The sequence below is a fragment of the Nanorana parkeri genome, unplaced genomic scaffold, assembly GCF_000935625.1.
Source record: "Nanorana parkeri isolate BGI_ZX_2015 unplaced genomic scaffold, ASM93562v1 scaffold554, whole genome shotgun sequence".
Lineage (NCBI taxonomy): Eukaryota > Metazoa > Chordata > Amphibia > Anura > Dicroglossidae > Nanorana > Nanorana parkeri.
The window spans coordinates 185,716-196,103 of NW_017306822.1; the positions used below are offsets into that span (position 1 = coordinate 185,716).

At 43.1% G+C, this 10,388-nt stretch overlaps 1 protein-coding gene across 1 annotated transcript in view; it reads right to left on the bottom strand.

The window, feature by feature from the left end:
- The window catches only part of LOC108791482 (complement C3-like), an 80,978-nt gene that overhangs the window by 47,476 nt on the left and 23,114 nt on the right, over positions 1–10,388 (bottom strand). Inside the window, 7 exon segments of the mRNA XM_018561985.1 lie at positions 1,744–1,941; positions 2,504–2,578; positions 3,315–3,444; positions 5,152–5,301; positions 8,055–8,246; positions 8,838–9,050; positions 9,652–9,798. Coding sequence (XP_018417487.1) covers positions 1,744–1,941; positions 2,504–2,578; positions 3,315–3,444; positions 5,152–5,301; positions 8,055–8,246; positions 8,838–9,050; positions 9,652–9,798 — 1,105 coding nt within the window.

Consider the following 10,388-nt stretch of genomic DNA (forward strand, 5'->3'; position numbering starts at 1 on the left):
TAGCGCATGGAGTGCAGGGGTCAGGAGTGCAAAATGCATGGAGCGAAGGGGTCAGAAGCACATAATGCAGAGAGTGCAGAGGTCAGAAGTGTGTGACACAGATGCATGGGTCAGGAGTGTGTAGCACAGCATGTAGTGATCAGGAATTACATCAGTGTCCACAGAGCTTCCCCTTACATGAGCGTCCACAGAGCTTCCCCTTACATGAGCGTCCACAGAGTCCTCAGGCAGAAGCTGGGTGCTGGAGCACAGGAGGCAGAGCATATAATTGTTTGGATGCCGGTTGGATCGGTTGGATTGGTAGGATGCCGGGTGGTGCTAGTAACCAACCACCAGTGGTGGGCGGTTAAATAATGACAGCAGCAGTCTGCTGTCTCTGTTGTCTCTGTGAGTCGGAGAACTTTCACAGATCCATTGAGCAGCGGCCCCCCTTCAAGTGGAACCCAGGGCATGTGCAATATCGGGTGGCTGAGGACAGTTCTGGGGATGTCCATTTCCCGGGGACAGACCACTTAAAATGGAGGGTGGTAACCATACCAAAGGCTCTAAAGTTGCCTGTAGGTGCCTCTAGGGCAGTGGTTCTCAACCTTCCTAGGGCCGGGACCCCTTGGTAACATTTGCCAAGTTGTGGTGACCCCCAACGGTAAAATTTAGGAATGACGCGGCTGCTGCAGCGACATCTGGCGGGAGAACTGACACTGCTGCGCTAGGAGAGGGCTGAGGAGGACTCTCCCCTAGCACAGCAGAAATCACACAGCGACCCACAGGTTCAGAACCACTAGTGTACGCCGTCAGAATAAAAAAACAAAAAAAAATACCCAAGGAATGCATAGCTAGATTCATATTGGCTATTTCACTTTGCAATAGCCAATAGCAAACTAGCTATTGCACCCGCCCTCTGCTGCTGTCAATCAGTAGTGGGGACCTGATGGAGAACTTCAGGTCCCCCTTTGCTGATTGGCAGCAGCAGAGGGCGGGTGCAATAGCTAGTTTGCTATTGGCTATTGCAAAGTGAAATAGCCAATAGGAATGTAGCTATGCATTCCTCGGGTGTTTTTTTTTTCCTGACTTACGGCGGCTAGGGCCCCCAATGTCAGACAAAAAAGGTTTACTCTGCTCGGGAGAAAGTGTTTCTCTCCAGGCGGCCGGGAGCCGTTATCTAACAGCAGGAGACTCCCGGGCGACCCCTGGCAAATCGTCATTCGACCCCCGAAGGGGTCCCGACCCACAGGTTGAGAACCGCTGCTCTAGGGAATGCATATCTATTTTCATGTTTACTGTTAAACATGTAAAATGTAAAAGAGATCAGTTTGTTGTAAGTAGCCTTATATGTGTTTTTTAAAAACTGTGGCCAGGAAACTTAGCTGTGCTGAGTAAGCCTAGACCCCAACAGTTGGGCTTTAGTATTTTGGCACCTCCCCCACATTATTTCCGTAGGCAATGTGTGCCATACAGTTGTTAAACAGTGGGGTCATACCAAGATATGTGTCAGACTGAGCTAGGTCCCGATTCATCATCCTAGTTTCCTGATTACTGTCTACTCATTCTCAAAAAGTCCATCCCCACACAGCTACCTCCTCATGTATCACTTGCCCCTCCCTTTTTGATTGTAAGCCCTCATGGGCAGGGCCCTCCTTACTACCTTGTCTTTAATTGTATTGTGATTGTAATGTCTTCCTTATACTGTACAGCGCTGCGCAAACTGTTGGCGCTATATAAATCCTGTATAATAATAATACTCACTCCTCTCCAAGCCACCATCCAATTCCTTCTCGATCTTGATCTTCAGTTCAATGTATTTGCAGCAGTCCAAGAACACTTCTCTACATTTCTCTCCCAGTAGGATATGTTTGGCTCGACGCTCACAGCTGTGGCCCATGGGATTGCTGGTCATACCATCGTGGCAGCACTGCTTTTCCTGCTTCTCGTTGTAATTCATAGCTTTAAGAAACAGGAACAATTCAATTTGAAGCCTAACTCCAGCCATTTTTTACATAAATTGGGGATGACGTAAAGAAAATAGAAGGAATAAGGAATCTCAAGAGCTCAGCTCTATTTAGAGGAGCCAAGCACTAATCTCTTTAATCATGTAGAAGATCTCAGTGAAGATCTAATAGTCAGCCAACATGTTTCAGAGACCTGCATCTCCTTCTTTAGGGACATAACATGTCAACATAACAGTTAATAATTCAACACAGACTGGGAAATGTATGATTATGATTATTCATTCAAAAGTAAATTAATTTAGTTCATATGATTCACAGTACATCGGTATCATCACTTCCATCCAATATATAGGGAGTTGACCCAGAAGACAATATCGCTACAACAGGTAATTGCAGGGTGACCTTACTTGCCTACAGAGGTGTATCGTAGGATCGACTGGTCAAATTACAGACACCTTTGCAGGTAAAACAACAAACATAAATGCAATTTAAACAGGTATTTAGCTGTTTGCTTAGGGTTTCAGAAGACTGACCCATGAAGTCATTTCTCTGCTCACCTTTGTTGTTCTTTAGATCGATCAATGCCACAGATGACCTACGCTTGCGGCTTTTGCTGTTTGCGCATGATGCCTCTGTGTAGATGAAGATATTACATCATTTTTAACAACTAAAAAAATCAACTCAAAGCATGATGGGAAGAGTTTTGTATGGAGGAACTGGAGGACCTGTACCCTGTAACCTGAGCTTAACCCTTTGGGATATTCGGTATGCTGGTTATGAGCTAGATATTCTCGTCTAACATCAGTCTGACCTCACAAATGCTCTTTTGGGGGAATGGGCAAAATTCCCACAGAAAGACTCAAAAATCATGGGGACAGCTCTGAGCTTTCCCAGCTATTATAGCCACACAAGGTGGAATGGGGGAGAGGAGAGGGCAAATTCATATTAATGACTATGGTTTTAGATTAGAATCTCCCACAAGATCATATAGATGTGATGAAGAGCACATAATGCTGGGCTTTCTTATTGAAATGAGTTAAACAAAAACAGAGTCTGGCAGTTCATATTCTCCTTTGGCTAGGTGCATCACAAGGTCCTATAGGGTTTGTGGTCTATGGGTGTTTATTCTAAAGGATTGTGCCTGTACTTTATATTTCACATGTGCCAGAATGCCACTGTTAAAAGATTAATATAGCTCATTAACAAACGTGTTTTCTTTAGGAGAGCCAAGGATGAAGTTTAGCAAATGAGTTGAAAATACTATCAACGCATTAGAATAGGGTTAATATATTAGAGACAACAACAAGCTTAGTGCCTTGGGAGTAAGATAAGATAAGGTGATGCTTTAAAGCAATACATTGTACATACCATCTCTTTGTTTAGTGACTATTCCAAAATTTGATTGTACAGCAAGTCCAGCATCATAGAATACATCTATGTTATTAGCACCGCTTCCTGGAGTGCAGCCAATGTCAGACCTCTCCACAATGTCCCACACCTAAGAGATGGAACATTTTAGATTTCACAAACTTTTGCTATGGCCTGTGTTGAAGTTTGTTAAATATTGAAATATTTTTATTGAGGAAAAAACAAGAACAGAAATACATTCCATCCACAAGGAGACACTACCAAAAGGTGCGTGTGGGAAAAACATTACGGTACATCATTAGAACGGTCGACTGATGGGTTACACCATGACAGTTACATAATAGCTAATGCAATGCATTACCAGAAATCTGAACATAATATGTTAACTGTGAAAAACTGAGGGCCACCCCCTATGAGCCTGTACGAAATCAAATAGTATCAAGATAACCTATGCATAGGCTCCACGGGTGGGCTCGGTGTTGAAGTTTGAATGTATCAAAAGACCCATAGGTCAGTATAACTGAACTAACAGAAGCACAGGGTCACGTTAAAGCTGATCAATGGCTATTTTTTTTTTATGGAGATGAAAAAAGTAAAAACATTTCTGTCAGTCTTTTAATTCTGTCTGTGACACACTGGGGAGTGTTTCCCTCACTTACTGTCTTTGTGACGCCTGAACCAAAAATAGGAGGTGCATTTGTCACCAGGATAGAAAAGCTCGGACAATAATATGTAATATACTCAGCCACACTAGAGCTATTATAGACTGGTAATCAAGGCGCCTCTTGTTTACATCTCAAAATGTTGGTGGGAATATTGTCCTTATATTCTGTTATAGACTAGTAAATATGGTGCATCTTGTTCCCATCTAGAAGGCTGGTAGGAATATTGACCTTACAGTCTACTATAGACTGATAACTAGAGTGCCTCTTGTTCCCATCTCAGGGTCAGGGTGTTGGTGGAAATATTGTCCTTACAGTCTATTATAGACTGGTAACTAGGGTGCCTCTTTTTCCCATCTCAGGGTGTTGGTAGGAACATTGTCCTTACAGTCTACTATAGACTGATAACTAGGGTGCCTCTTGTTCCCATCTCAGGGTGTTGGTAGGAACATTGTCCTTGCAGTATTTTATAGACTGGTGACTAAGGTGCCTCTTTTTCCCATCTCAGAACATTGGTAGTAATATTGTCCTTACAGTCTACTATAGACTGGTCACTAGGATTCCTCTTGTTGCCATCTCAGAACGTCGGTAGGAACATTGTCCTTGCAGTCTTTTATAGACTGGTAACTAAGGTGCCTCTTTTTGCCATCTCAGAACATTTTTGGGAATATTGTCCTTACAGTCTAGTCCAGACTGGTAACTAAGGTGCCTATTGTTCCCACCTCAGAACATTGGTAGGTATCTTGTGCTTACAGCATTAAAAAGGAATATATAATGGTTGTGGTAAGTTCTATTTTATATGTTTTTGAACTAAAGGGGTGGAGGTGAGGAGGAGTAGAAGTCACTGCACTGGCTCATTAACCTGTGTGTGTAAATTTCAGCTTGAGATACTGAGCTCTGTAAACATTTTTTTTGTGTGTGCAAAGCATATAAGGCCAGCCATGAAAACATGTGAAAACCCGGCGCTCCACTTGCTTACTTAAATAAGAATATAAAATATTCATTATAGTTTATTACTTATTTACTTAGTTAAAAAAAGAAACATTCGGACCTGACCATAATAAATAAGAAACCAGAAATAAAATAATACAAAACCACCATACACTCCATTTATGAACAATAGATGGAGTGAAAATAATTAAACATTGCGCAATGCCACACAATAAAGTCCTTACCTTAGTCTGGGTTATTTTATTCTTCTTGTTCAGTACAAATATTCCTTTATCTACAGCCACCAATCCCACGTGAGAATCAGGATCTGCCTTCAGAGTCAAAGTTACAGGCTTTCCTGGTTCTGTACTCCTCTTGTTGCTGGTCACCTCCAGCTGGTTATAGGTTCCAGCAGAGAAAAAGAAAACGACACATGACAAATGACTTGACTGTAGCCAATCTTTTTCAGTAGGCTTTACTTCCTGTCTTCTTAATAAACTGACCACACACAGTACAATATGACTGGACAACCTCCAATGTCCAGTCGGAAATAGGACTTAAAACTAAACTCTAGCACTGTGTCTCCTTTGTGTTGTTGTGGTTGTGGTATGGTTGGTACCCAACAACATGTGTGGTGGGAATGCCCCAAAATTAGACTGTTCTGACAGGATGTTAGAAATCAGATTGAACGCATCCTGGGTATCCAGTTGTCAATTCTTCTGCCGCCCTTCCTTTTGCATTCTGTACCTCCTTCCATGTCCTGATATAGATGTAGCTCTCTTCCTCACTCACTGATCACTGCTAAATGCTTGATCCCTCTGCTTTGGGAAAAAAGCCCCTGTCCCCACCAGGGAGGAATAGATCAGATTGGTCTTGGACACCATGAAATCTGAGCAATGGGTTTCTACTTGCAATGATAGATATGACAAATTTTATAATACTTGGGCTATTAGAATACATTACTGCAATCCCCGAGTTCTGATGCCTAAGCCAACAAACTAAGAGATATTGTTGTACAATGAGCCTCTCGATAGTCTCCCTTACCATTTTATATGTGCAACGGGGAAAACTCCGATTCCCATGACCACTGATTCTTCACCTGATTCCCCTCACGATAAAAAATGGTGACATATCTGGCCCGTGGATCCCCTGGCTGGTCTACATTGTTCTTCTTTTGTTTTGTTGCATATCTCTGGTTTTTAACAATTTTAATGATCCCCTCCCATATCTCTTTCTTCCTCCCCCCCCCCTTTTTTTTTTCTTGCCTTCCTCCCCTACTTCCCTTTTCTCTCCTCCTACCCTTTTCCCCCTGCTCCTGTCCCTCTCCCCCAATTCCTCTAATCCTCCTCACCCCCGCTACTACTCTTTACGCTCCTTATTGCACAAGGTGATGGAACTTTCCGCATAGCATACTCTGGTTTATACTACCGTCCCCTGGACCCATGCATGGGACATCAAGCTCTGTTCCACCAGCCCAACTACCTAAGTGCATTTCTCCTATGGAAAAAACACAAACAAGGGGCGCCTTTCCTGGTGCAGACAAATTTAATAAGATCAGAATTGAAGAAACATATAAAACATGTTTGTGTTTTTTCCCTAGATTTACAGTCTCCCCGGCTGATTTGGGGCAGCATCCTACAGACACACATCTTTTAAACGTGTTTTTTATTTTATTCATTCACCAATTTTTTATCCATTCATCTATTTCCAAATAGACTTTGATTCTAATTTTATTCATGTGTACATTGGTTTGTACTGGTTGAGCAGTCCCCTCTGGCGCTTTTTTGTTTTTTCTGCATTTCTCCTATGTCCATGTTACATTGCTTGCAAAATGTTGCTTGTATTTTGCTGTTTTTCTTTTAGTATTTTTAAAGTGGAAAACTAGAGCTTATTAATAAAAAATGCTGAACTCCGGGATAAATAAATCTCTTTGAAATCCAAGAGTCATTTGTATTCTTCCTTGGATCTTGGTGAGCTTTGTGTATTTAATTCAGATCTGTGCCATAACCCAGAGTGAATCTTATAGATTGCTGTAATAAAGACCAGCCACTGCTGATCTCTTTTCTTCTCTGCCCCCTCCTGTAGTTTCCTGTTGTGGGTGGGGCCTGCTGGGTCCCTTGCACAGCTCTGCTTTCTCTACAGGCTATGTACAGCACAGTGGTGATGATATCTGGGTTTGCACAAGAGATTTGGTGCACCCAAAGTTGATTTATAGCCTTTGTGGTTATTAAGGAATATAGTTAAATGACAGTTTGAGCCCAGTGTTCTGCTTTAAATGTAAGTAATTTAAGGGTAAGGTTAAGTATACAGTATGTAACGTAAATGTAAGTTGGGTAGGGTATATATAAAGCCAAATTGCTTGTGAGCTGTTAAAGTTTAATTTAGGGTTAGTGTCAGCACTTATTTTTTTTGTTTTAGATCTTTTGGGAAGATTTCCTGTCCCAGAGCCAGAGCAGGAATTGAGTTGATTTCCCCTCATATGCCCTGGCAATGCAAAAAGAAAATGAGACAAATCTCTACTGACAGTCATTTTGATGTCACCCACTCTGAAAAGTCAAGGACTAAGAGCCGACAGTTGCAGGAAAGAGGAGGGAATGTCCCCTCCTCTCTCGGCCGGCGTCCATCACCAAGATGGCCGCTGGCAGGTATCCCCAAGATGGTGGCGCATGTGCGATGATGTCACGGCTGGGTGTCACCAGGTACCCGCTTCGGGTGACACCCGGCCTCGGGACGCCCCTGTCTCTACATCAGTGGTAGATAGACTCTGGCCCTCCAGCTGTGGTGCAACTACAAATTCCATGAGGTATTGCAAGATTCTGATAGCCACAGGCATGACTTATGACCATAGGCAGATGCATGATGGGATTTATAGTGTCACTACAGCTGGAGTGCTGGAGTTTGGCTACCCCTGCGAGTCTAGATGATCTTTAGAAATTGAAGGGAAATACCCTCTTAGATAGTTGTCGCTGGAACAGGTGTCCCGATGAGAAGATTTACCCTTACCTGCAGTTGACACTGCAAAACCATATTTGTGTTAATGAATTGGGAACTTCTCAAAAAGTGGCCTGACATTGTGAACTTTTACACAATTCATAGATGTGCCTGCTGCTGTACAAAATGTTTCTTCCATCCAAACTGACCACCTTACCTTTCCCATGCATTCGTCAACCACATCCACCCAGAGGGAATCTGACACCAGCTCCCTTCCAATGATATAGTACGCCACAATACGGAAAGATGGGATTAAGTCTTCTGTAACAATCAGGGTCTTGGTGACAAGAGATTGACCTGACTCCCGCCTCTGCTTGCCCTCTTGTATTATCCGGCCTTTGCTGAGGATCTGGGTGAAAAAAAGGACAGTGGTTGGTGGAATGGGAACTCCAGGATTACAGAACTAACCCTTGCAGTGTGGGGGTAGAGCTTGTTTTGGTCTAGGAGCTCAAAAAAAGAAGATATACTCACCTGATTGGCGGTCCTGCCAAGCTGCTAGGCCATCCCCGCAGCCTCTTCTCCCCCAAACTCCGGTTGTCTAAAGACTGCTGACGTCGACATGTCTAATGCAGGTCTATTGACTTGCATTAGATGTGAGGACGCTGAGGAACATTCCACAGTCGGATCCGAGGGGAAGAGAGGTGAGAGCTGACTGTCCCTGGACTGAGGATCAGGTGAGTATATCTACTTTATTTGCACCCTCAAGACAAAACAAGCACTTAACCCTTGCAGTGCAGGGGTAACACTGTCAAAAGTCACCAGAGTGGAGTTCCCATCAATTCCTGTTCTGGTGGCGCCCCAAAATTTAGGATTTACTTTCAGTGATAATGATCACCAGGAAAAACAGAGAGTTTGAATCTCCCTAATGAGGGCACAGATCACTCTACGCTCCATCTAAAAATAAAAACAAAGATTTGGTTTCAGTTGCACTGTAACTTACCAGGTATGTAAAATGCTGTATACTGTTTTGGTGTGCAGGATTGCTGGTCAGTACATTAAAGTTTATGAAAATTTGCTTTCCTGGCTCTGCCACATTGGAGCCAACAGTGATGTGCAGATAGTTTCCCTGTCCAGTTTGTGGTTGGTAGGGGGTCAATGTGGCTTCCTCGGAGGCTTGGCGTTTGTCTTCTAGTCCCAGTACAGCTGTCTTCACCTGTTAGATAGGAAAGTTGATTTGTTGCAAGAGGTATATAATCTGGGTAAAGTGGTAACATACAGCTGATTCCTCAACCCACCTTCACTCATGGGAAGGTTCAGCACACTAAGGCTACTACTCTAGGTGGGTGACAAAGAGCGTTTCCAACACCACATCCCAGATAGCAAGAAATTGTGCTGCAAGTTTGAAAATGACTTGCTAAACTGATGACTTGGGAACCTCTTTTTCTTAGTTGTTTGCAATGAAGGAAAGATATTCCCTACCACACACACTGACAGCTCGTCTATGTCTTTCACACCCAGAAAGCCCGATGTAGTGAAATTGCAGACCAGCGAGCTTGCAGAGCTCTTGCTAAGACCTGCAGGACTCTTGCTGTAGACTTGCCAAGCAAATTTGCTACAAATTCAAAAAGTGTCAAGTAGAACTTGTGCTGCGAGTGTTCTGCAAGTCTACCACGTGCCAGGAATGTGTGCAGCAAGTTAACAAGAATTACAATTTAACCCGAACACAAGTTTGTGGCAAGTTATCCTTGCTATCTGGGATGTCAATAATGCCAACCCCTGTACTTCTCTAAGAGCAGGTTTCCTTAAAAACTCACCTTTATATTCAAGGGGTTTCTAGCAGAACCGGTGTTTACTACCAATTTAGCTGTTCCGTCTTCCAGAGTAACACCTCTTCCATCCCCAGGACTGGCCACCACTGGGATGCCATTTGCTGGTGAGCCATCTGGGTTTTTAACTAACACCTAAGAGTGAAAAAAAAAGAGTATTCCTGGTTGATTTACGCTACATGTAGAAGAGGAAAAGAAAGGACAGAAGGTTGAAAAGAGTTTTAGACAGACTTGCCTACAAGGCAACACATTTCCAACTCTTGTCATAATTGTGCTTACTTTATATTGATGATCTACAATTCTAAGACTTAAGTATCCTGCATAGGTGAGAGCTATGGAGCTTATAACACCCGTGCGCAGATTGGATAATGATTATTTAATAATAACCAGAGACTATTTATTGAGCTGGGAATAAACTACTGTTTTGCAAGTTTAATTAGATACTTAAAATGAACATAAGCAACAGAGAAGTATTTAGCCTCTCCACCCTCTATGCAGGCTGCACCCCACATCTTCATTCGTTCCCAGCCACCACTTCTCTTCCGGTTTGAATGAAGTCCAGCATCTTTCAACTTATTACCCCTGGGGACATGTCATCAAGCTACCCTGAGCCCACAGAAGAATGATGCAGAGGGCATTGCCCATGTAACCACGTGGCACTTTTCTTTGCATCATTGAAGACCGGCCACTGCAGGAAGAAGACCCCAGGACCCCAGGGTGTCATG